At 42.5% G+C, this 25,268-nt stretch overlaps 1 protein-coding gene across 44 annotated transcripts in view; it reads right to left on the bottom strand.

Annotated features, from left to right (window-relative positions):
• The window catches only part of rims2a (regulating synaptic membrane exocytosis 2a), a 725,652-nt gene that overhangs the window by 125,313 nt on the left and 575,071 nt on the right, over window positions 1–25,268 (bottom strand). For 23 of the 44 annotated variants that reach the window (XM_034173773.1, XM_034173780.1, XM_034173761.1 and 20 more), the window contains 2 exons: window positions 24,710–24,876; window positions 23,980–24,219 (listed from right to left, as the gene is read on the bottom strand). The exons of 11 other annotated variants lie outside the window; for them this stretch is intronic. In XM_034173773.1, coding sequence (XP_034029664.1) covers window positions 23,980–24,219; window positions 24,710–24,876 — 407 coding nt within the window. The remainder of the gene's footprint in view (window positions 1–23,979; window positions 24,220–24,709; window positions 24,877–25,268) is intronic. 10 more of the 44 variants (XM_034173774.1, XM_034173776.1, XM_034173775.1 and 7 more) reach the window with 1 other exon arrangement.

Genomic DNA, 25,268 nt, shown 5'->3' with positions numbered 1-25,268 from the left:
ATACAACAGACGCAGTAGTTACCTTTGTCCGGGGAAACGGGGCTACGACTGTAACACAGGAAGCCCAGCGACCCGTGCTAACAGAGCTCCGCCGTGCGCGTGAACCCATTACAAACGCACTCTTGCAGCTCCCGTTTACACCTCTTATCCGGTCGGAGTGTGACGCGAAGCCGTCGCCAGTCACACTCCACCACGACCCACGGATAAGGCACAACACAGGAACACGGCTGCAAGAGAGCACAAATCAGTATCCAGTAATGGGTCTCAAACACGCACCTTCCGGGCGGAGAGCCCCGCAACTGATCCGGATAACCACTGAACGTCTGCTGCCGCCTTCCCGGCGCGTTACCGTCTCTGCTACCACTGGGTCCGTGATGTTTGGCCAGAGACTACTGTTATGTGTCGGACGCAGCTCGGAGAACCGACCAGCGTTTGAAGGACCCAGTATGAAATAAGCAGAGCACGGTACAAAGGCTAACTGAATTTAATACATAACAGTGATAATAACAAAAAGGTGCGGCCTGGCGTGGTGCGCTCCCAGCAGCGCTAACGGTCCGGAGCCAGAAGCTGTTTCGGACCCAAGGACCCCGCCGACACCCCCCAGGTGGCCGCAACAACCGAGTCTGTGAAAGAAGGAACCATTATGTGAGTCCACACTCTACACACAGAACACTTAAAGGTGTACAAACAGCAAACACTTCCTGGCTTGATTGCTGATCAGCTTCCCAACCTGCAGGCATGGAACATCCAGTTCACAAAACTCCACCGCAGTGGAAGCTGATACATGACTAACAAACAGCTCAATACAATAAGGTGTGAGGGACACCACATTTACTGACTGTATAACTGTTAGTCACAAAATCTAACGTACCTCAGGAAGTGTGCTGACGAGCGTGAGACCTCACCCCCTCCTCTTTCACAGACTGTGCATCAAACCTGGACGTTCTCAGCATCCGCTGTTGATGAGATGGCTCCCAAGACGACGATCTCACCCGTCTGGTCACAAGGTCGAGTCTCTGGCAAATACACACTGTGCACTCCAGTCTTAAATGCCAACATGTTCCAATCCATCCAGATGCACCACAGCTGTGAGTCCTGACGAGTCGCAGGTGATCAGGGTGAGGTCCTGACAGCCTCAGCAACACAGCCACTCAGTCCCAAACGCAAGCCACCTGGGAGGAAAAACAAAAAACAGAAACAAACCGGCAGCCAGGCCCCCCCAGCCATATAACACATTTCTTATCAAATTTAACAAGAGTCATCAGGAAATTACATATTCCCCCCCCCTCAAACACTACTAAACTACTGTAATTATTAAGACAAGTTGCTGAACAGGGGTGTTTGCAGATGAAAGTCCAAGTCTTTCGTGTTCTGGTGCTTCCAGTCTTACTGTATAGTTATGAAATATGGGCCCTAACCAGCAACTAAAGGCAGCAACTCTCATGTTTTTGGGACAAAGGGTATATGGGTACTTGTGTAATGACTTTGTGCCAAACAAACAGTTACTTAGTAAGACTTGGATGAGGTACATTGTAAGGGTACATCCATGCAAACACCATGTAGTTCTGATCTTGAAATAATGCACATTTGCCTCATTGCTGAGGACAGCAGCAACTAAAAGACAGCCAAGGGCATGTCCACATATGGACAGCACAGTGACTTAATGCTTAGCACTGTTACCTCACAGCAAGAAGGTCCTGGATTGCTTTCCACCTGGTCCATTCTGTATTTCCTCTGGGTGCTCTGTCTTCCTCCCACATCCAAAGACATGCAGATTAGGTGAATTGGAAACTTTAAATCGACCATAGATATATTTTGAGTGCACATGTGTAGTGATGCGTAAGCATCACAGGACTAAGCGTGAACTCCCAACTGTGCTGCCGGCATGGGGTGCAAAGCATTAAATGAATATTCGTCCAAAACATGTCCAAACTGCAGATCTTCCTGTAGGCTAAGGAGGACCTGATGCCCTCAACAGCGTGGATAATCGACGGGTCGGACTGGGCCGCACCAGTCATCTCAGTGCAGTGCTCAGCCGCTTAAAAATCCTTTTTTTTGGGTCAGTTTACCGTTAAGATTTATTTTCGTCATGAGCCAAAAGCTGAATGACAGATCACTATGAGCACTGATCATGAATAGATAGAGCACTGTGACGTTAATAAAGTTTTTTCCACTTTTAAAATAAGTATTTTCCTTTTTGTCTGTGGGTGGACAAAGCAGCGGCAGGACAGAAAACACACCCAGAGCACCGTATTACACCAAGGGACACCCATTCATCTTGGGACTCCGACGAGGGCGGTCGCATCTCCTCCACTCTCCCTTATCTCTGCTCTCTGCTTTAACCTTCAAGTCACTACTTCACCAGACTGTGAATTCCTCAAATTATATTGGATACTTGATCTATTGGACTACTATTGGATTAACCATGGAATTGATCAGCTGGTCTCTGAACGCTATTGACACCATCTTTTCTACAAGAAGGTCAGTACCGGGGGATCCTACCTGCCCAGATGGAATGTATCCTGCGGGCTATGTTCTCTACTCTTGGGGGTCGTGGCGTGTTTGCATGTTTTGCGCCATTCTCTATGGAGGATTTTGAGGATTTATTCATATTTGGTCTTATGGCAGCAGGGCTGGTACTTTCTGGCTTATGTGCTGCCCTGATCTACTGGAGAACTGGCAAGACGGCGGCATCAAGAACCACTCACTTGTCCATCATGATTAACGAGTTGGGCAAGGCAATGCATTCTCAGACTGCGATGACTCTTGAACTCAGACGCAAACTGGATGACATCTTGGAGCAGATGTGCACCTTGCAGATGAAGATGGAGGCCAGTGAATATTCTTAATTCATAATTGGGAATATTCTTAATTCATAATTGGGATTTGGTTGTTCAAGTGAAGATGTAAAAAGTGTTTTTCACTGCTCAAACCACAACACGGCAGGCTTATCAGCCTGAAGGACAAATTGCCCTGCTGTTTTCCTCCAGAGGAATGTCTTCGGCCTTGATGAACATTTGGCTGTTTATCTCAACTCACAAAGACAAACTGTTTCACAGGACTGACGTATGCTCCACTCCCTCTCCCCGCTCCCCTCCTACCCCCCATCACACACCGACGGTGGCGCGACTCAGGGTTGCTGCGTGACCTTCACCCACTTGCCTCAATTCGGATAACGGACTTCTTCAAATTTAGTGCACATAAACAATGTCAAATGTGTATGTGCTGTCTTTAATTCTGATGTGTGCCATTATTGCGGTAAACAAGTAATAATTGTGGACTAATTGCTGTCTGAGGTAATTGGAGTGTAAACATAATTTCTCCATTGTGAGATCAATAAAGTATATCTCATCTCATTTGTTCACAAACTATTTTCACAATAAGGAATTAAAGTATTTCCAAAACAAGGATGTCTTATTTGGACACCAGTGTCTCTGTAATGATGCATTCAGATGAAAGGAGGCAATAACTGGTGGATTAAAAGACTTCATTTACTCTGTGTGCGCAGGTCTGCTTCACATGAGGCAAATGTCCATTTTTGTTCATTAAATATAATGAAAATAGGATCTAACAGCTTTATTCCTGATTTGTTTCAGATGGAAATAACAGAGTTTGACAGAAACATTCAAATGTCTGTCAGGCTCGAGTCGGGTTAGGACAGGAATATGAGGCTTGAACCCAACTTTAATGCCCTCCAGATCCAAGACCGACTGCCCTGTTTAACAGACACTTTGGTCTACGATCAATTCAGAAGTTGTCTGAGAGCTGCTGGGAGAGATGAGCACAAGTCGAGTGACCAGAGACCTCGAAGTGCAGGCACAAAGTGCGAGACATTCACCTGGATACAGTGCACCTTTAACTCTTTCTAAACACCTGAAAAACATTGAGGTTTTTTTTATGATGACTGGAGCAGTACGCTTGAATGTTTTTGATGAATGAATGGAATGCTGCGTTTTTATAGCGTTCTGCAATCTGCCTAAGAACACTGAAAAGTCCACTGTTTTACCAGCTTCAATCCCAAACACAGCTATCATTTGTGCAAAGGACGTTTCAATCAAGACATTAAATATATTGTTGTACTACTGAATGATGACAAATATGTGTGCACAGTGTGTACAGGATTACAACTGACAGCGGAAATGTTCTCTAGTAAATATTGTCTTATTGTTCTGATTGTCACATCTGGGACATTTTTAAGGGAATTTGCTGCACCCCCAGGGTGTTCTACATGAGCGACTTGTGCAGTACTCAGTGTGCATGCACCAAACAATGCAACAACGGCCTGTTGATCGCAGGTGTGAGTGAGAGTGGGAATGTGTTTGTCCATCTACACGTAACTGTATGATGGACAGTCAGTCTGTCCTACAGCAAGACAGGCAGCACCTTCCTAAAGACTTGGACCTTTGTTCACCTGCAAAAACCACCAAACACTCTGTCCAGTGACCACATGACTCCATAAGCTCTTCCTAGGCGCCTTTTGATCTCAAAGGACGAGGACCCAGAGCCATGTATGTCACTGCCAAAATAAAGTGAATATCTCTATAAGTTTAACTTTTTCACCACATATAGATACACATCTGATGGCTGAGTCCAGGAAGTCATTAAAAGCTTGAATCTTAGTCTTGATCCAGGACAATCTCAAACCCAGACACTCTGATTGCTCATTCAGCTTGTGCTGCAATTAGAGTGTACACTGATTCTGCAAAGATCACAGCATCATCTGCAAAGTCACGATCAGTAAACCTTTCCATATCGAGCATGCACGTCACTGGTTTCCACAATCGTATCAGACCAAGATCAGCAAACCTTTCCTCACCAACAAAAGCATCCAAGTCAGTGGTTTCCACAGCCTGAGCCAGTGAACAGTGTGTCAGACCTTCATCTGTGTTCCAACACAGTTTGAAATTTGCATTTTCAGATGGAAAAAGGTAATTCTGTTTTTGCAAATTCCATCTTTCTCAGTAATGTTTAAATGATTGACAGCAAAAACGTAGCTCCACAAATACACACATGGACAAAATTATTGGTACCCTTTCATTAAAGAAAGAAAAACCCACAGTGATCACTGAAATAACTTGAAACTGACTAAAGTAGTGAATAAAAATTTCCTGAGAATTAACTAATGGAAAGCAGATATTGTTTTTGAATTGTGGTTCGAAAGAATCATAAAAAATAAAAAAAAAACTAATGAAACTGACCTGGACAAAAATGACGGTACCCTTAAATTCATATTTTGTTGCACAACCTTTTTAGGCCATGAGACAAGACCCTAAAATGTTCTTAGAAAAGGATTTTTGTAGCATAGACCTGGTAACTAAAACTATTCTTCCTTTTTATATGAAGATGAACATAGTGAACACATTTCAGCTTGTTACCACAAACAACACTTGCACATTTTTGAGAAAAATTACTTTATTGAAATTTAATAGGAAGTCATTGCTAAGGGGCATGGCTGTAGAGCAACCACTCATTTTGCAGTGAATACAAATTCAAAAATCACATTTTTCTTGAAATATACATTAATTAGATTTTTTTCATGCTGAGAACTGAGAAAAAAATAGCATAATTTACACAAAAAAATGTCAAATTAACCCCTTCCCACGTGCTACATAGTACACGACAAAACATAAAACAATTCATCTTGACAAGACCTGCTCTATGAAAGAGAATCAATTTCTTCATTTAGGTTACTCTATAGATTAGGTGAAAATTTTGTACTTTGAAATTTGTAGCAGCAGTTCAGATTGGTTAAAGAAGCATTGATATTTTATCTCGATCTTCTATGAAAAATTGCAAAGCCTGAAATTGCATTTCAAGACTTTGAATGCATGTTTCATTTTGCAAAATGACTTTTTACATTTACCATCTGCCAGGAATGTCTACTCATCTGATTCAACTTCACCTTCATCAGAATCTATCTCTTCATCCCCCAAATCCCTATCATCAGAGAAATGCTCCTCCTCTACCGGTGCATCTTTGTTTTCTCAGTCAGTGCAAGAGCAGAACTCTGTGCAACTTATTCTTGAAACAAGTGCATGATTTGGTGTGGCACTTATTCTTATTGCACTTGCAGTTTGCCAGCTCAAGAACTGAATCGGAGACTGGGAGAAGATCCATCCATTTAACCCAGAGGACACCATCATCAATTGTTCATCCATGGCTGTTTGGCGGTGGGATGCTTGGATTGGGATCAAGGCAGCGGTGATGAATGCCTGCCTGATAATTTGCACAAAGAAGATGCTTCTCCAAGGAATCTTTGTTGAGTGGCAGGGTGCTATCAATGTGTTTGCCAGTTTTAAAAAGAGCTGCCCTGACATCATTCACATGCTACAGATCTTTGACATACAGTGAGCAAACAAATTCCTCTGCTTTGCTGACCAAGCCCTCATCAACCTCCAACGTCCTCCCAACTTGGGAGAAGAAATCAACAAATTTGGGTTTCCCCAAAATCAGTTTGGTGGGCCTCACTTTCATAGACACTGTCACAGTCTGTGAAGGCATGTAGTCTTATCAAGGCCAATGGGGCCGAAGGATGAATTTCACTCAGATAGGAATGTATGGCACCAACATCTAATATTCGCCTTCTATTGCCGGTTCCTGTCTCAAACCACAGACAACAGTCCAAATCCTTGAACTTTGCAGTGCACAGAATCAGTACATCTGTGTCAGGGGACTGAATTACTATGGAGTTCGCTGTCTCCCTGGCCTGAAGTAGTAGGTGGGTGTCTGCCTCTTCATGAGAGCATTTCAGCTCTTCAACTTCTACAATTGTGAGGGAGGATGAGGTGCCAGCAAAACAGATTTTGTGGCAGGTGTCTGAATGGCCAGTGAAGAGAGTAAAGGAGTGTCCCCGGCCATCTTGTACCCATGATTTGATAAAGAACTCAATGAGAAGCTCCTTGTTTGTCCCACAGTACTTCTTCCACTGAGCAGGTACTTTTTGACCCTCTGAAAAAATCTCAGTGGCCCTCAAATGTGAAGCAGACTGAACCTTATCCCTGCGATCCCTCTTTGCATTCTTGATGCTGACTGTTGGGTACTGGTCTGTAACAAGATGAACCGTCTTTGCAGAGCTCTCCCTGGCAAATTTTGGCACCTTCTTCAGGTACAGTGTTGCAAATTCCCCAAAGGTCTTTGGAATCTCTCTGAGGCTGATGCTCTAAAGGACGGCCATCGCATCAAGTATCCAAACTGAATTGGGTGGGACTCTATTGGCAACAGATGATGACGTTTTGTCCTCCAGGTGATGGCGCAGATTTGCCTTGTGCGTCTCCATGAGGCCTCCATCTGGATACGATAAAGCCAAGGGCATGGGTCCCAGGGTGTAAGCCACTAACTCCTCAATCTTGATCACCCTTTCTCTTCCTATAATTACAAGGTGTGCCATCAGATTCCTCGCTGACTTGAGAATTGTTTCTTTCCCACTAGTTTTAGTCTTTGTTACCTTGCCAACACCTCAGAAGGACTTTAACTTCAGGTCTTTGATGGCATCATGGAACCCTTTCTTGACTGTTAGAAGCTGGTCCTGGCAGAACTGTATGAAACAAAGCTCTCTTTTCTCTGAAGCAGACACAATATCCTTTGCAATGGCATCAGGGACCATTACTCCAGAGACAATATGGACTAGATTCTTAGAATCATAGGTAAAGGGATTGATGAATAACTCCATGCACTCAGTGATTTGGCAGATAGCAGCTTCTTCCCTCTTGGAATGGGGTTGATTTAGATCCTTCTGTGTCCATCCCTTGACATCCCTCCCAGCATACTCGAAACAAGATCTTGTTATTGCTGCCCTCTCTGGATGAGACAGGATCCATCTTTGAGATGCACCCTTGTTAAGAGTGAATCCCACCATTCCGCCTTTTGTCTTTGTGTCCCTGTTGCATGTCTGCTCAATTGTCATGTCACATGCAACTTGTGAAAACCCATAGCACTCTTGTCTTTGCACCACGAAGTCTCCATTCATGAAACTGTAAAGTTGAGTTCAACATCCAAAACTTGTAAGAGCTCTTTATGTTAAAGAGAGGTAGCAGGTGAACATAACTAAATACAGCTGCAGTGTTTTGGAGTGTACATGATTTCTCACCTATAAATTGCCTCCAAGGCCACAGTACTTTCAACTCCTTCATACTTTGACAGTGAGATCTAAGCTCTTGGTGATTCTATGAACTCAGACCAGCTTTTATCAGTGAAATCTGTAATTTTTGACTTGCTTTCACAAACATGGATCAAGCAGGTGACCATGTTTTCATCCTCGAACCCAGGGGCTTACCTGTAGTGCATTTATGTACAGAAGAGCCTGGGTTCTACCTCAATCTAGGCATTAGTCAGCCATCAATTCTAATGATTTTTTTTTCTAGAAAATGTGCAAATCTAAAGTTATTTTCCAGTAGTTACCAGATGTGTGCTACAAAAATGAAAAATAAATGGTCACACCTCATGGCCTATTTGAAGGAATCACTGCAATCAAACAATTTCTGTAGTAACTCTCAATGAGATGTCGGTGTTCCAGTATCTTCCACAGATGTTCAATAGGATTTAGATCAGGGCTCACAGAAGGCCACTTCAGAATAGTCCAGTCTTTTGTTCTTAGCCACTCTTGGGTGTTTTTAGCTGTGTGTTTTGGGTCATTACCCTTGTTGGAGGACCCATGACACTGCGACTGAGACAGCCCAGTCTCACATTTTTTTTTTTGTGCTCCCGTCACGAAATGAGTCAAATTTCGTGACAGCGTTTTTTTTAACTCACTATTACTAACCTTACTCCTACCCTAACCCTAACCTTAAACCATAACCTAATCCTACTCCTTCCCCCTGCACAGACAATATGTCTACCTTTCATCTGTCCATCATGTCTTCCTTTCATGTCAGTTCCTAAATGTATCAATCTGCAGTGATTCAACCATTACTTAAGAAATCTAATCTTGACCTTAGTTTATTGAAAAACTATAGGCTGATATCAAATCTATAATTCTGCTCTAAAATTCTGGAAAAGGTGGCTTCACAGTAGCTCGTGGACCACCTTACTGAGAATCATCTTTTTGAGCCACTGCAGTCTGCTTTTATAAAATATCATTCCACAGAGACAGCTGTCACTAAAGTGGTGAATGACACGACCTCGAACCTTAGTGACATGAAATTTGGGGTTCCACAGGGGTCTGTCTTAGGCCCCCTGCTTTTCTTCCTTTATGTAGCACCCCTAGGGCACATATTGTGGCATTTTGGGATTACCTTTCATTGCTATACTGATGATACTCAGTTATACATGCCAATAACTGCTGGTAATCTCATTCATTCATTCACCTTCAACTGCTTTTCTAGGTTTGGGTCGCGGGGTCAACAGCTCCAGCAGGGGTCCCCAGACTTCCCTTTCCCATGCCACATTGACCACTTATGACTGGGGGATTCCGAGGTGTTCCCAGGACAGTGTGGAGATATAATCTCTCCACCTTGTCCTGGGTCTTCGCCGGGGGATCCTCCCAGATGGAACACCTGCCTGGAACACCTCCATAGGGAGGCACCCAGAAGGCATGCTTACCAGATGACCGAACCACCTCAGCTGGCTCCTTTCAACGCGAAGGAGCAGCAACTCTACTCTGAGCTCCCCACGGACGACCAAACTTCTCACCCTATCTCTAAAGGAGACACCAGCTCCCTCCTGAGGAAGCCCATTTTGGCTGCTGGTAATCTCATCCACATAAAATCCTTAGAAGATTGCCTTGCATCAGTGAAAAGCTGGATCCCTAGCAACTTCCTACTTTTTTTAACTAAGACTGAAATGATGGCTCTTGGTCCAGTGAGACAGCAGCATCACTTTGACCAGCTAATGCTTAGCCTAGGCTCATGTGTTATACATCACACTGACAAAGTGAGGAAACTTTGGGTAATTTTTGATCCTACGTTGTCCTTTGATCTCCACTTTAGACATATTGCAAGGATTGCTTTCTTCCACCTGTAAAATATAGCGAAGATTCATCCCATCCTGTCTATGGCTGATGCTGAGACCCTGATTCCTGTGTTTGTCTCATCTAGATTGGACTACTGCAATGTTCTATTTTCTGGTTTATTGCAGTCCAGAATTAGGGGTCTGCAATTGGTTCAAAATGCTGCTGCCAGACTTTTGACACAAAGCAAATGGTAAATGGACCACATTTACTGTATATAGCGCTTTTCCATCTGCATCAGACGCTCAAAGTGTTTCACAAATACGCCTCACATTCACCCCGATGTGAGGGTGCTGCCATACAAGGTGCTCACTACACACCTTGCCCAAGGGCCCTTAGTGATTTTCCAGTCAGGCTGGGATTTGAACCGAGGATCTTCTGGTCTCAAGCCCAATGCCTTAACCACTAGACCTTCACCTAGTGGTTAAGGCACCAGCACCAAATTTTACTGTATTTGTTTTCTTTCTGATGCCTGATTCTGTTTTTTTTTTTTTTTTTCTCTTTGAGGTGCGGCTCCATCCAGACTTTGGAGTGGTTTCTGTTTCTGTAACCCTCCTGTCCTGTGCATGTATGTTTGTTTTGTGAATTGTTTTGTGTGTTGGTAGCATGAGGGTCACCCCTTTAAGGTTAATGCCCTACCTCCTTCTACCCTCCTCATTAATCCAGGCTTGGGACCAGCACTCAGAATGTACTGGCTGCACACTCCATGTAAATTAATTAGACCTTTAAGATGCTTGTCAATAAAATTTTCTTTCTAATCTTCCGAGACAACTCTCTCCATAGATTTCTGTGGTCCATGTTTAATGTGGTACACACTATGTTACCAAACAGCACAGCGACTACAACTTTTTAACCTTTAAATAGGCAGACTGACTGGTTACAAGTTTAAAAACACCTGTATTGCTAATTACAGGACACACCTTAGTTTAACATGTGTAGCCAGTTTGCTCTGTGTAAGCCCGATTCCATCAGATCTCAGAAGCTAAGCAGTGTGAGGCCTGGTTAGTATTTGAATGGGAAACCTCTTCAGAACACCAGGGTCTGTGTTTCTCCAGGTCAAACTCGAGTTGAGTCAGGAAGGCATCTGGCATACAGCTTATGCCAATGTGGTTTATATCCGCTGTGGCAACCACATAAAAACGGGTGCAACCAAAAGGACAACAACCTTGCTATAACATGTCCTTATGGTCAAATTATTTTCAGGGGTACCACCACTTTTGTCTAGGCCAGTTTCATTAGTTTGTTTTTTAAAATGATTCTGTCAAACCACAATTCAAAAGCAATGTCTGATTTTCATTAATGATTTTTCAGTAAATTTTGATTTATTATTACTTTTGTCAGTTTCAAGTTATTTCAGTGACCACTGTGGGTTTTCCTTTCTTTAATGGAAGGGTACAGACAGTTTTGTCCACGTGTGTAGTTTTTTATGCTAAGTTTTCATTTTAGCTATCACAACACAATAAAACTGAAAACTCTGTATTGCGTAAGAACGTTGGCGCAATCAGAGTTTAAATAGCAGTACAATGTAAGTCACATGGCTGCCATAAATAAAGGAATACTTTTGGGAGGTGGGGTTGGATTAGTTGCCTGCTTGGGTGGTTGTCAATCAGGACCCACGGTGGTTGTTTGTTTGTTTGTTGGTGAGTGTTTGATGCAGTGATGCACAGCACCAAAAGAGTGCGACTGGCCACACATTTTCTAAGTGCCATGCGAGCGGTGTTTGAAGTTCATGCGTGTCACCTGGAATTTGGCGGCCGCGAGAGGGTTCAATGGGTTTGCAAAGCGCACACTCTGTCTTTCAGCTGCTGATGTGTGCAAATAGTTGTAGCAACAGGTGTACAAGGCATTAGAGGCAGGGACAATTTCACACGGTTTACACACGATCCCTACGTCATGCGCACTCAGTGCGCATTTTGACCAAACTTCGCACTGTGTGAAGAGGCCTTAATGTATTTTAACCCATGATGTCTTATTTGACCTTGACCTTAGCTCTATGACCTTGACATGACTGACTTACGAGAGGACGGTCCATCACCTTGTCCAACAATTTTGACTGAGATTGCTCTTTGTATTTTGCCCATTATAACAGCCTCTTACAGGACACTTTGCAATGATTATAATAATTTATTCTTACAGACAAATGTGAGCATACTGTGAAAAATTTGAAAAAGTATAACCAAAAAAAAAAAAAAAAAAAAAAAAAAAAAACTCTTGCACTCTTGCACGTGTTGAAGCAAATGACATTAAAATTGTGTCTTGTTGCTCCTAAACTCTCATATCAGCCCTCGCTCTACTGCAGAACAACATTTTTTGCAAGTGTTTAATGCATACCGTGTGCAGCCAATGAACCTGAAGCATGAAACGTACAGAGTCTGTTTTGATGTTATCCTAATGTGTACTTTTCTGGGTCCAGTGCGTGACTGCATGATGTTTATTTGAAGTTAAAATGGGCATTTTAAAGATTTATACTGTAGCTGTCATGAAAGAATCAGGGTTCATCACATTGATAGGAGTTCACAACAAGTCATAGTGGCTCACTTTCTGGAAATGAGGCCCCAAACTGGGTTCATGTAAATAAATGGATTACATTTATACAGTGCTTTTTCATCTGTATCTGGTGCTCAAAGCACTTGTCATTGAAATCAGGCTTTTAAGGGGTTTCAAAGCTACAGTGTGCAAGATTTAGCATCATCTAGTGGTGAGGTTGCAGATGTTGTGATTTTGTTTTCCTTTTCAACTTTTCCTTTCTTTGAGTCATGCTTCCTTGCTTTCTGTTGTAATAAACAATTTGTATGAACCTCTGTTTCACCAAAATGAAGGTTCTCAAACTCATTAGTCCATGCAAGCAATCAGTAGAGAGTTTACAGGGGAGCAACAACTGATTCATCTTCGTTTTGCCTCAGTCTTCTGGTTGCCATGCAAAATGTGAAAGGCAAGTACAACCCCAATTCCAGTGAAGTTGAGATGTTGTGTAAAATGTAAATAAAAACAGAATGATTTGCAAATCCTCTTCAACCTATATTCAACTGAATACACCACAAAGACAAGATATTTAATGTTCAAACTGAAAGACTTTGTTTTTGTGCAAATATTTGCTCGTTTTGAAATGGATGCCTGCAACATATTTCAAAAAAGCTGGGACAGTGGTATGTTTACCACTGTGTTATCACCTTTCCTTCAAACAACAATCAATAAGTGTTTGGGAACAGAGGACACTCATGATTGGGAGCATCCCCAAAAGTCTCAACCATTCACAAGTAAAGATGGGGTAAGGATCACCACTTTCTGAACAACTGCATGAAAAAATAGTCCAACAGTTTAAGAACAATGTTTCTCAATGTTCAATTGCAAGGAATTTAGGGATTCCATGATCTACAGTCCATAATATAATCAGAAGATTCAGAGAATCTGGAGAACTTTCTACACAAGTCCAAAAACCAACACTGAATGCCCGTGACCTTCGATCCCTCAGGCGGCACTGCATTAAAAACGGACATCATTATCTAAAGGATCTTACCGTGTGGGCTCAGGAACACTTCAGAAAACCATTGTCAGTTAACACAGTTCGTCGCTACATCTACAAGTGCAAGTTAAAACTCTACCATGCAAAGTGAAAGCCATACATCAACAACATCCAGAAACGCTGCCGCCTTCTCTGGGCCTGAGCTCATTTGAAATGGACAGACGCAAAGTGGAAAAGTGTGCTGTGGTCTGATGAGTCCACATTTCAAATTGTTTTTGGAAATCATGGACATTGTGTCCTCTGGACAAAAGAGGAAAAGACCATCCAGACTGTTAACAGTGCAAAATTCAAAAGCCAGCATCTGGGATAGTATGGGGGTGTGTTAGTGCCCATGACATGGACAACTTACACATCTGTGATGGCACCATCAATGCTGAAAGGTACATCCAGGTTTTGAAGCAACACATGCTGCCATCCAAGCAACGTCTTTTTCAGGGACGTCCCTGCTTATTTCAGCAAGACAATGCCAAGACACATTCTGCATGTGTTACAACAACGTGGCTCCATAGTAAAAGAGTGCAGGTACTAGACTGGCCTGCCTGCAGTCCAGACCTGTCACCCACTGAAAATGTGTGGCGCATTATGAAGTGCAAAATGCGACAACGGAGACCCCGGACTGTTGAACAACTGAAGTCACACATCAAGCAAGAATGGGAAAGAATTCCATCTACAAAACTTCAAGCTGAGTGTTGTTAGAAGGAAAGGTGATGTCACACTAGAGATGGGTATTGATAAGATTTTATCAATATCGATACATTATCAATTCTGCTTATCGATCCGATTCCTTATCAATATCTCTTGTGAATTTTCTGTGTACTAAAAGTAGGCTTTACAGGTTTTGTATATCAACATTTTATTGAGTCTTAAAGTAAATAAATATGAAATTGGTCACTGGATCCTTAAACTATGGACATAAATAATCTCTACATGGTGGATCCTTGATCTCTGAATATAAATAGAAATAAACAAAATCTGTAGATTTTGTCAAAAGCATTTCCTTTCAGAAATTATTGGCATGAATGTCTTTCCATACATCTGAGCTGAGCTCTTGCACCTAGCTGTGCAGCACGTCAGGATGTAATTTATAAAGAATGCAGGACGTCTCATTTTGGGAGGAAAAAATGTTTTAGTCGATTGTAGTTTATTGTCTGTATTACAGCGTTTGGAAAGAGATTTTATTTAAAGCGGCAATTCGTTTTGAAGTTATTAATCCAGGTTGTCTGTCCGTCCATCCTTCCGTCTGCCCAGCTGTCTGGCCACAATTTGTTCGCCGCAAGGGAGCTCTGAGCTTATTGCTCGCAAAAACGTCATATTTGGTGGGTACATGCCTTGGATGAGTACTTCGTATGGGTTTGAAGGCCGGTGACCTTGACCTACTTTTCAAGGTCACCAGGGTCACAACTGTCAAATCCATCACCACAACGTAGCTTCACACCTATTGCTCGCAGAAACTTCATATTTGGTGGGTACATGCCTTGGAGGAGTACTTTGCATGGGTTTGAAGGGTGGTGACTTTGACCTACTTTTCAAGGTCATCAGTGGTCACAACTATCAAATCCTTCGCCTGAAATTTGTTTGCCGCCATGTGTGAATGTTTGCTTGGGAATGTTTGCTTGCCTCTACTGGTGGTTGGCTCTCACTGCGGTATTGTATCACTTCCTGTTCCGGAGCACAGCAGTGTTTTGCTGTATCTGTTATCTGTTTAATCTGCGCAGTTAGATTGATCTAGTTATCTAGATTACGATTTGTTTCCCAGTGTAATCTTCACGTGCCTTAACTAAAGCACTCCTTCTGCTGAATCACCTCTAAATTATTTACACATTATTCACTTTGCGTGTTTTTAGGAATCCGCTAGCTTAGCGCAGCTACTAGCTCTTAGCCGATTTAGCATGGCGGCTTCTGCTGTCTCTCCCGCACTTTTCTGCTCTGGGTGTGAAATGTTTAGTTATTCCTCGGCCTCCTTTAGCAGTAACGGTACTTGTAATAAGTGTAGCTTATTCATAGCTTTGGAGGCCAGGCTGGGCGAATTGGAGACTCGGCTCCGCACCGTGGAAAATTCTACAGCTAGCCAGGCCCCTGTAGTCGGTGTGGACCAAGGTAGCTTAGCCGCCGTTAGTTACCCCCTGGCAGATCCCGAGCAGCCGGGAAAGCAGGCCGACTGGGTGACTGTGAGGAGGAAGCGTAGTCCTAAACAGAAGCCCCGTGTACACCGCCAACCCGTTCACATCTCTAACCGTTTTTCCCCACTCGACGACACACCCGCCGAGGATCAAACTCTGGTTATTGGTGACTCTGTTTTGCGAAATGTGAAGTTAGCGACACCAGCAACCATAGTCAATTGTCTTCCGGGGGCCAGAGCAGGCGACATTGAAGGAAATTTGAAACTGCTGGCTAAGGCTAAGCGTAAATTTGGTAAGATTGTAATTCACGTCGGCAGTAATGACACCCGGTTACGCCAATCGGAGGTCACTAAAATTAACATTAAATCGGTGTGTAACTTTGCAAAAACAATGTCGGACTCTGTAGTTTTCTCTGGGCCCCTCCCCAATCTGACCGGGAGTGACATGTTTAGCCGCATGTTCTCCTTGAATTGCTGGCTGTCTGAGTGGTGTCCAAAAAATGAGGTGGGCTTCATAGATAATTGGCAAAGCTTCTGGGGAAAACCTGGTCTTGTTAGGAGAGACGGCATCCATCCCACTTTGGATGGAGCAGCTCTCATTTCTAGAAATCTGGCCAATTTTCTTCAATCCTCCAAACCGTGACTATCCAGGGTTGGGACCAGGAAGCAGAGTTGTAGTCTTACACACCTCTCTGCAGCTTCTCTCCCCCTGCCATCCCCTCATTACCCCATCCCCGTAGAGACGGTGCCTGCTCCCAGACCACCAATAACCAGCAAAAATCTATTTAAGCATAAAAATTCAAAAAGAAAAAATAATATAGCACCTTCAACTGCACCACACACTAAAACAGTTAAATGTGGTCTATTAAACATTAGGTCTCTCTCTTCTAAGTCCCTGTTGGTAAATGATATAATAATTGATCAACATATTGATTTATTCTGCCTTACAGAAACCTGGTTACAGCAGGATGAATATGTTAGTTTAAATGAGTCAACACCCCCAAGTCACACTAACTGTCAGAATGCTCGTAGCACGGGCCGGGGAGGAGGATTAGCAGCAATCTTCCATTCCAGCTTATTAATTAATCAAAAACCCAGACAGCTTTAATTCATTTGAAAGCTTGACTCTTAGTCTTGTCCATCCAAATTGGAAGTCCCAAAAACCAGTTTTATTTGTTATTATCTATCGTCCACCTGGTCGTTACTGTGAGTTTCTCTGTGAATTTTCAGACCTTTTGTCTGACTTAGTGCTTAGCTCAGATAAGATAATTATAGTGGGCGATTTTAACATCCACACAGATGCTGAGAATGACAGCCTCAACACTGCATTTAATCTATTATTAGACTCTATTGGCTTTGCTCAAAAAGTAAATGAGTCCACCCACCACTTTAATCATATCTTGTTCTGACTTATGGTATGGAAATAGAAGATTTAACAGTATTCCCTGAAAACTCCCTTCTGTCTGATCATTTCTTAATAACATTTACATTTACTCTGATGGACTACCCAGCAGTGGGGAATAAGTTTCATTACACTAGAAGTCTTTCAGAAAGCGCTGTAACTAGGTTTAAGGATATGATTCCTTCTTTATGTTCTCTAATGCCATATACCAACACAGTGCAGAGTAGCTACCTAAACTCTGTAAGGGAGATAGAGTATCTCGTCAATAGTTTTACATCCTCATTGAAGACAACTTTGGATGCTGTAGCTCCTCTAAAAAAAGAGAGCTTTAAATCAGAAGTGCCTGACTCCGTGGTATAACTCACAAACTCGTAGCTTAAAGCAGATAACCCGTAAGTTGGAGAGGAAATGGCGTCTCACTAATTTAGAAGATCTTCACTTAGCCTGGAAAAAGAGTCTGTTGCTCTATAAAAAAGCCCTCCGTAAAGCTAGGACATCTTTCTACTCATCACTAATTGAAGAAAATAAGAACAACCCCAGGTTTCTTTTCAGCACTGTAGCCAGGCTGACAAAGAGTCAGAGCTCTATTGAGCTGAGTATTCCATTAACTTTAACTAGTAATGACTTCATGACTTTCTTTGCTAACAAAATTTTAACTATTAGAGAAAAAATTACTCATAACCATCCCAAAGACGTATCGTTATCTTTGGCTGCTTTCAGTGATGCCGGTATTTGGTTAGACTCTTTCTCTCCGATTGTTCTGAGTTATTTTCATTAGTTACTTCATCCAAACCATCAACATGTTTATTAGACCCCATTCCTACCAGGCTGCTCAAGGAAGCCCTACCATTATTTAATGCTTCGATCTTAAATATGATCAATCTATCTTTGTTAGTTGGCTATGTACCACAGGCTTTTAAGGTGGCAGTAATTAAACCATTACTTAAAAAGCCATCACTTGACCCAGCTATCTTAGCTAATTATAGGCCAATCTCCAACCTTCCTTTTCTCTCAAAAATTCTTGAAAGGGTAGTTGTAAAACAGCTAACTGATCATCTGCAGAGGAATGGTCTATTTGAAGAGTTTCAGTCAGGTTTTAGAATTCATCACAGTACAGAAACAGCATTAGTGAAGGTTACAAATGATCTTCTTATGGCCTCGGACAGTGGACTCATCTCTGTGCTTGTTCTGTTAGACCTCAGTGCTGCTTTTGATACTGTTGACAATAAAATTTTATTACAGAGATTAGAGCATGCCATAGGTATTAAAGGCACTGCGCTGCGGTGGTTTGAATCATATTTGTCTAATAGATTACAATTTGTTCATGTAAATGGGGAATCTTCTTCACAGACTAAAGTTAATTATGGAGTTCCACAAGGTTCTGTGCTAGGACCAATTTTATTCACTTTATACATGCTTCCCTTAGGCAGTATTATTAGACGGTATTGCTTAAATTTTCATTGTTACGCAGATGATACCCAGCTTTATCTATCCATGAAGCCAGAGGACACACACCAATTAGCTAAACTGCAGGATTGTCTTACAGACATAAAGACATGGATGACCTCTAATTTCCTGCTTTTAAACTCAGATAAAACTGAAGTTATTGTACTTGGCCCCACAAATCTTAGAAACATGGTGTCTAACCAGATCCTTACTCTGGATGGCATTACCCTGACCTCTAGTAATACTGTGAGAAATCTTGGAGTCATTTTTGATCAGGATATGTCATTCAAAGCGCATATTAAACAAATATGTAGGACTGCTTTTTTGCATTTACGCAATATCTCTAAAATCAGAAAGGTCTTGTCTCAGAGTGATGCTGAAAAACTAATTCATGCATTTATTTCCTCTAGGCTGGACTATTGTAATTCATTATTATCAGGTTGTCCTAAAAGTTCCCTAAAAAGCCTTCAGTTAATTCAAAATGCTGCAGCTAGAGTACTGACGGGGACTAGAAGGAGAGAGCATATCTCACCCATATTGGCCTCTCTTCATTGACTTCCTGTTAATTCTAGAATAGAATTTAAAATTCTTCTTCTTACTTATAAGGTTTTGAATAATCAGGTCCCATCTTATCTTAGGGACCTCGTAGTACCATATCACCCCAATAGAGCGCTTCGCTCTCAGACTGCAGGCTTACTTGTAGTTCCTAGGGTTTGTAAGAGTAGAATGGGAGGCAGAGCCTTCAGCTTTCAGGCTCCTCTCCTGTGGAACCAGCTCCCAATTCAGATCAGGGAGACAGACACCCTCTCTACTTTTAAGATTAGGCTTAAAACTTTCCTTTTTGCTAAAGCTTATAGTTAGGGCTGGATCAGGTGACCCTGAACCATCCCTTAGTTATGCTGCTATAGACTTAGACTGCTGGGGGGTTCCCATGATGCACTGTTTCTTTCTCTTTTTGCTCTGTATGCACCACTCTGCATTTAATCATTAGTGATTGATCTCTGCTCCCCTCCACAGCATGTCTTTTTCCTGGTTCTCTCCCTCAGCCCCAACCAGTCCCAGCAGAAGACTGCCCCTCCCTGAGCCTGGTTCTGCTGGAGGTTTCTTCCTGTTAAAAGGGAGTTTTTCCTTCCCACTGTAGCCAAGTGCTTGCTCACAGGGGGTCGTTTTGACCGTTGGGGTTTTACATAATTATTGTATGGCCTTGCCTTACAATATAAAGCGCCTTGGGGCAACTGTTTGTTGTGATTTGGCGCTATATAAAAAAATTGATTGATTGATTGATGTGCCTCGGCACCTATTGCTCGCAGAAACTTCATATTTGGTGGGTACATGCCTTGGAGGAGTACTTTGCATGGGTTCGAAGGGTTGTGACCTTGACCTACTTTTCAAGGTCACCAGTGGCCACAACTGTCAAATCCTTCGCCTGAAATTTGTTTGCCGCAATGTACCGTGGCACCTATTGCTCGCAGAAACTTCATATTTGGTGGGTACATACCTTGGAGGAGTACTTCATATGGGTTTGAAGGCCGGTGACCTTGACCTACTTTTCAAGGTCACCAGTAGTCACAACTGTCAAATCCATCACCACAACGTAGCTTCACACCTACTGCTCGCAGAAACTATATGGATTTCATTCATATGTTTTTACGTCAGACATGCTTGAACCCTCGTGCGCATGCGTGAGTTTTTCCACGCCTGTCGATGACGTCATTCGCCTTTGAGCACTCCTTGTGGGAGGAGTCGTCCAGCCCCTCGTCGGAATTCCTTTGTCTGAGAAGTTGCTGAGAGACTGGTGCTTTGTTTGATCAAACTTTTTTCTAAACCTGTGAGACACATCGAAGTGGACACGGTTCAAAAAATTAAGCTGGTTTTCAGTGAAAATTTTAATGGCTGATGAGAGATTTTGAGGTGATACTGTCGCTTTAAGGACTTCCCACGGAGCGAGGCGTCGTGCAGCGCTCTCAGGCGCTGTCATCAGCCTGTTTCAAGCTGAAAACCTCCACATTTCAGGCTCTATTGATCCAGGACGTCGTGAGAGAACAGAGAAGTTTCAGAAGAAGTCGGTTTCAGCATTTTATCCGGATATTCCACTGTTAAAGGAGATTTTTTTAATGAAAGACGTGCGGACGGATTGCAGCGTCGGCTCGCAGCTGCCGTGACGCTCCGCCACAGGAAAAACACCTCTGTTGAAAGCCTTAAGGACAAGTTGGAACATGTCCAGCTGTTAAACAATTTCTCATATACTCACTCCACTGAAAGCCATCAAAAGGTGCCTGGATTTTACAAATGGTTATCAACACGGAGGTGTTTTTCCTGTGCCGCCGCACCGCGCCGGCTGCGTCCCGACGCGCGGACCCGTCCGCACGTCTTTCATTAAAAAAATCTCCTTTAACAGTGGAATATCTGGATAAAATGCTGAAACCGACTTCTTCTGAAACTTCTCTGTTCTCTCACGACGTCCTGGATCAATAGAGCCTGAAATGTGGAGGTTTTCAGCTTGAAACAGGCTGACGACGGCGCCTGGGACCGCTGCACGACGTCTCGCTCCATGGGAAGTCCTTAAAGCGACAGTATCTCCAGCAACTGTCAAATCCTTCGCCTGAAATTTGTTTGCCGCCATGTACCTCGGCACCTATTGCTCGCAGAAACTTCATATTTGGTGGGTACATGCCTTGGAGGAGTACTTCGCATGGGTTCGAAGGGTGGTGACCTTGATCTAGTTTTCAAGGTCACCAGTGGCCACAACTGTCAAATCCTTCGCCTGAAATTTGTTTGCCGCAATGTACCTCGGCACCTATTGCTCGCAGAAACTTCATATTTGGTGTGTACATGCCTTGGAGGAGTACTTCGCATGGGTTTGAAGTCCAGTGACCTTGACCTACTTTTAAAAAATTACCAATCGTTGCATTTGTTTGAAGGCTACTGACTTGTTATGGTCACTGTTGGCCACATCCTCCAAATAAATATAATGTCAATCTCCAATTTTTCCACTGTGTATCCCAGTTTCCATCAAACACATGAGGGTTCAACCAAATACCTATCCCACACATGTACATATTACTGCACTTTACATGGAAAGTAGTACTTTTTCGTGACAAATGTCTCTAGTTAAGTTATAAAATACATCTATCAACTGTTTCAGAAGACCATAACAGGTCGGTTTAACATAAAAAAGGTAAATATTATTCACAGACATATGCTCTTTAGGGTTTTAGTGGGGAAAATTAAGATAAAGCGAAATAAAACAAAGAACCGAAATGGGGGTTCTCAAACTCAGTAGACCACATGAGCAACCAGTAGAGAGTGTACAGGGGAGCAACAACTGATTCATCTTTGGGACTTGCTAAGTAAAAAGACTACTGATATCGGTGGATCGAATAATTTCTTAACGATACCCGAAAAGAACCAGTTTTCTCGATACCCAGCCCTATGTAACACAGTGGTAAACATACCACTGTCCCAGCTTTTTGGAAACGTGTTGCAGGCATCCATTTCAAAATGAGCAAATATTTTTGTCTTTGTGGTGTATTCAATTGAATATAGGTTGAAGAGGATTTGGAAATCATTGTATTCTGTTTTTATTTACATTTTACATCCCAACTTCATTGGAATTGGGGTTGTAAGTAAGTAAGTGTGTCCCTTTTGGACTACGGCATCAACATGGCAGTACAGCATGGCGGCTTCCATGGGTGGGTGGGGGGTGGGGGTCATCCCCAGTCAGATATGTAGGGCTCATTCTTAGCTTGTAGAAGTACACCAATTAATTGTTGCTGGTAATTATACACCAATGATGAGATGGTTATAAATGCTACATTGCATTTCTGCTAACAAACACTTGTAAATCTGACATACTGCAGCTTTAAAGACACTTTTCTTTGATTTTCCTGAAAGTGAACCGACTGCCGGGTGACAGTCTGAGGATCAAACAGAAAGTGATGGATGTTCTTAAGGAATGTGAGAGATTTCATTTGAGAAGTTACAGCTGCAGAGAGACACTGGCAGGTGAAAGACACACACATAACACAGACTCACACACACAAACACACACAATGTAAGGATTCCAGTGGTGATAAATAGTACAAACTGCAGCCTCAAAGTAATTCAGCCAGCTACTGTGCACGCTGAGGATCACTTAGCTTCAACTCCCTCACATTAAACGGCAGCGCATTTTCTCATTATGACATGGTGTATAAAAGCAGATCACTCAGTTCTCGTGTGTTGTTATACGACTGCACTGTTGGTCATGTTAGAACCTACCATGGAAACGTGTTGGGTTCTAGACCTTTGTTTCTAGACAAATGCATTAGTTCTTGAGAAATTGAATGATTCTCTCACATATTCACACTGACACAGGATTTTAATAAATATAATGTTAAAGGACCTGTTTTCAAGTTTGAGCCGAATATGTACTACTTCAAAACGTGTGATTTTTGCATGGCGTGAAAAACACCTTATAACTGGAACAGTGAAGTTAAAAATCACTTTAATCTACTTCAGCACCATGTGCGTCTAGTTTGTGATGTTTTACTGTGTAATTGCTATTTATCAAGAATATGGCCATTTGTTTTCTTAATGAAACTATGATGTCAATCTTAATCCAAAAGCACAAGAGAATCGTTCTTACACCTGGAAGGGTTTTAAATTTTAAAGTCCTTCACTGTAACAATGGACCAGCAGAGGATTTGATTGATAGGTCACTGGCCCTATCAGATTTTGTTTAGCCACGGCAACAGGCATGCTTTCCTGTGGCTAAAATATGTGTCAAATGATGGGTCCTTCCACGGAATAAACATCTGTGGAAAATAGAAAATGGCGAAGCTCAAAACACAGAAGGCATTTTTGTTGTGTTTTCTTTTGGAACAAGAATTATGCCAAATGCCAAAAAAAAATCTAATTTGTTCAATAGGTTGCTCCACTCTGTTGTTTCTTTCAATTAATTAAATTATTGTTTGTCTCGTTAACACAGGAAACATCTCATTTTCTCTGCCATCTGACCCTGCAGGCGACATTCTGCTGTAACGCCCAATAAGACAGTTTTTTTTTTAACAGTCAATATGAATGCTGCATTAATTTTGCTGGAAAACAGTGGAAGAAAAGCATTAACCTTTTAATTACTGTTGACATCGTCGACTCATGAAATAAATGTGTAATTTCTAAAAATTCTGAAGTTGTGCACTTTAGCTGGCACTCGTATTAACACAATGTGAACACGTTTCTGATAGTTCTTTGTGTTTTTGCATTGCTGAATAAAATCAAGCCACTTTCAGTTCCTCTCCACTGAGTATGAACTTCGTGACTGCAGAAATGCTCCCTGCAGGGTTCTAAACTCTGCCTGCACTGCTGCTGTTGTGTTCCCCTACATGATATGTGCAGTTTTCATCTTTTGGGCCACATTTACATGAATAAAAGGTCAAAGGGTTGACTTTGCATATCCTCATGAACATGCACAGTTGTGCTTCTTTACATAAGAGGCAGTGAGCCTGAACAACACGCACATTATTGTTAGTAGGAGTCAGGTCAGAGTTGCACCACCTTTAGGTTACCTGAGGTCGTTCTCTGAGATACTCCTCTGGTGGGGTAAGTCCTCTTCTTCCTCTAACAAATCCTCACGCTGCTCCTCATCTACTTTCTCCACGGGTCCCTCCCTCCCTTCGTGAGGTCCCCCCCATTTGTCTGGACTCCTTCCTTCCTCTCCCCCTCCTCCCCGACCTGCCTCTGCCTCCTCTAGCACTTGTCCTAACTGCTTGTTCCCCTCTCGGGTCTGGCTCCTCGATCGCAACTGGCTGAAGGTGGAGATAGAAGGCAAGACAGCAGCACATGCAAAGCAAAAAGAGAGCCAAAGCATGAAGTAAAGAAAGACCAATGTGAAGACACAGTGCAACGAAGATAAAAAAATAAAATAATGCAACACAGAAAAGCTGCAGAAAAACTCCATGCAAATGAATTTTTCTTCGATATGAGACACAGAGATGCAGTGGATTTTATGTTTTCGAGTTTGTTTCCAGATATGGATAAACTCCGTCCCCAGCCTGAAAGAGTTCAACCGTTTGGTTCAGAATTTGTCTAAAACGGAGCCAAACTTGAACTCATCACTGTGAGAAAATGCCACGTGACACTGGGGGGGGTGCATTTTCATCGTTGGTTGAACCAGGTGCAAACTATTTCACAGCTGAAACGGTCTGAACGTGGCCACACATACGGAAAGACGAGCTCACGGCTGAGGAGCGTTTGTTCATGTCTGAAAACAGTCTCCAGGTTTGGCCAGGAACTTACCGGATCTTGCGGTTTCCATGCGGTCTCTCTGATTGGACAGACATGTAGCTCGTGCTGCTGAACCGAGAGGCGCTACTGGTTCTCGACACAGCGGACACGTCGCTTACATCGCTGTCTGAGGACTTGGCCGACAGGTTATCTGAGCCCCGTGGATCTCTGCCTGACCGCTGCACAGCGACACAAAGCAAAACACAAAGGATTATTATTACAGATCAGAAAAGCTCACCTCTTTCCACAAGGTTTTCTTGATCGCACTAAGTTCACATGCAGGCGTATGAGGACATAATGTTTGCAGACTTTATTAGTTTGCTCTAAGGCGAGTTTAAAAATACATCCTGCCGAGCCGACGCTGCACGATAACGAAGCTTTGGAATGTCACAATATACTTCAGTCAATACAAGAGATGTCTGAAGAAATAAAAAGACAGTAAATGATTTCTGGCAACAGAGTACTTCAACAAAATAAAAATATATAGTTTGATAAAACAAGAACCATCAGCTTCATTTTTGATTATGAGTGATCCACAAAATCCTCACAGGTTGTCATTGAACTCTATTAT

Source organism: Thalassophryne amazonica, chromosome 7 (assembly GCF_902500255.1).
Source record: "Thalassophryne amazonica chromosome 7, fThaAma1.1, whole genome shotgun sequence".
Lineage (NCBI taxonomy): Eukaryota > Metazoa > Chordata > Actinopteri > Batrachoidiformes > Batrachoididae > Thalassophryne > Thalassophryne amazonica.
The sequence above is the reverse complement of the archived record's forward strand: the minus strand, read 5'-3'. Positions and strand labels throughout refer to the sequence as shown.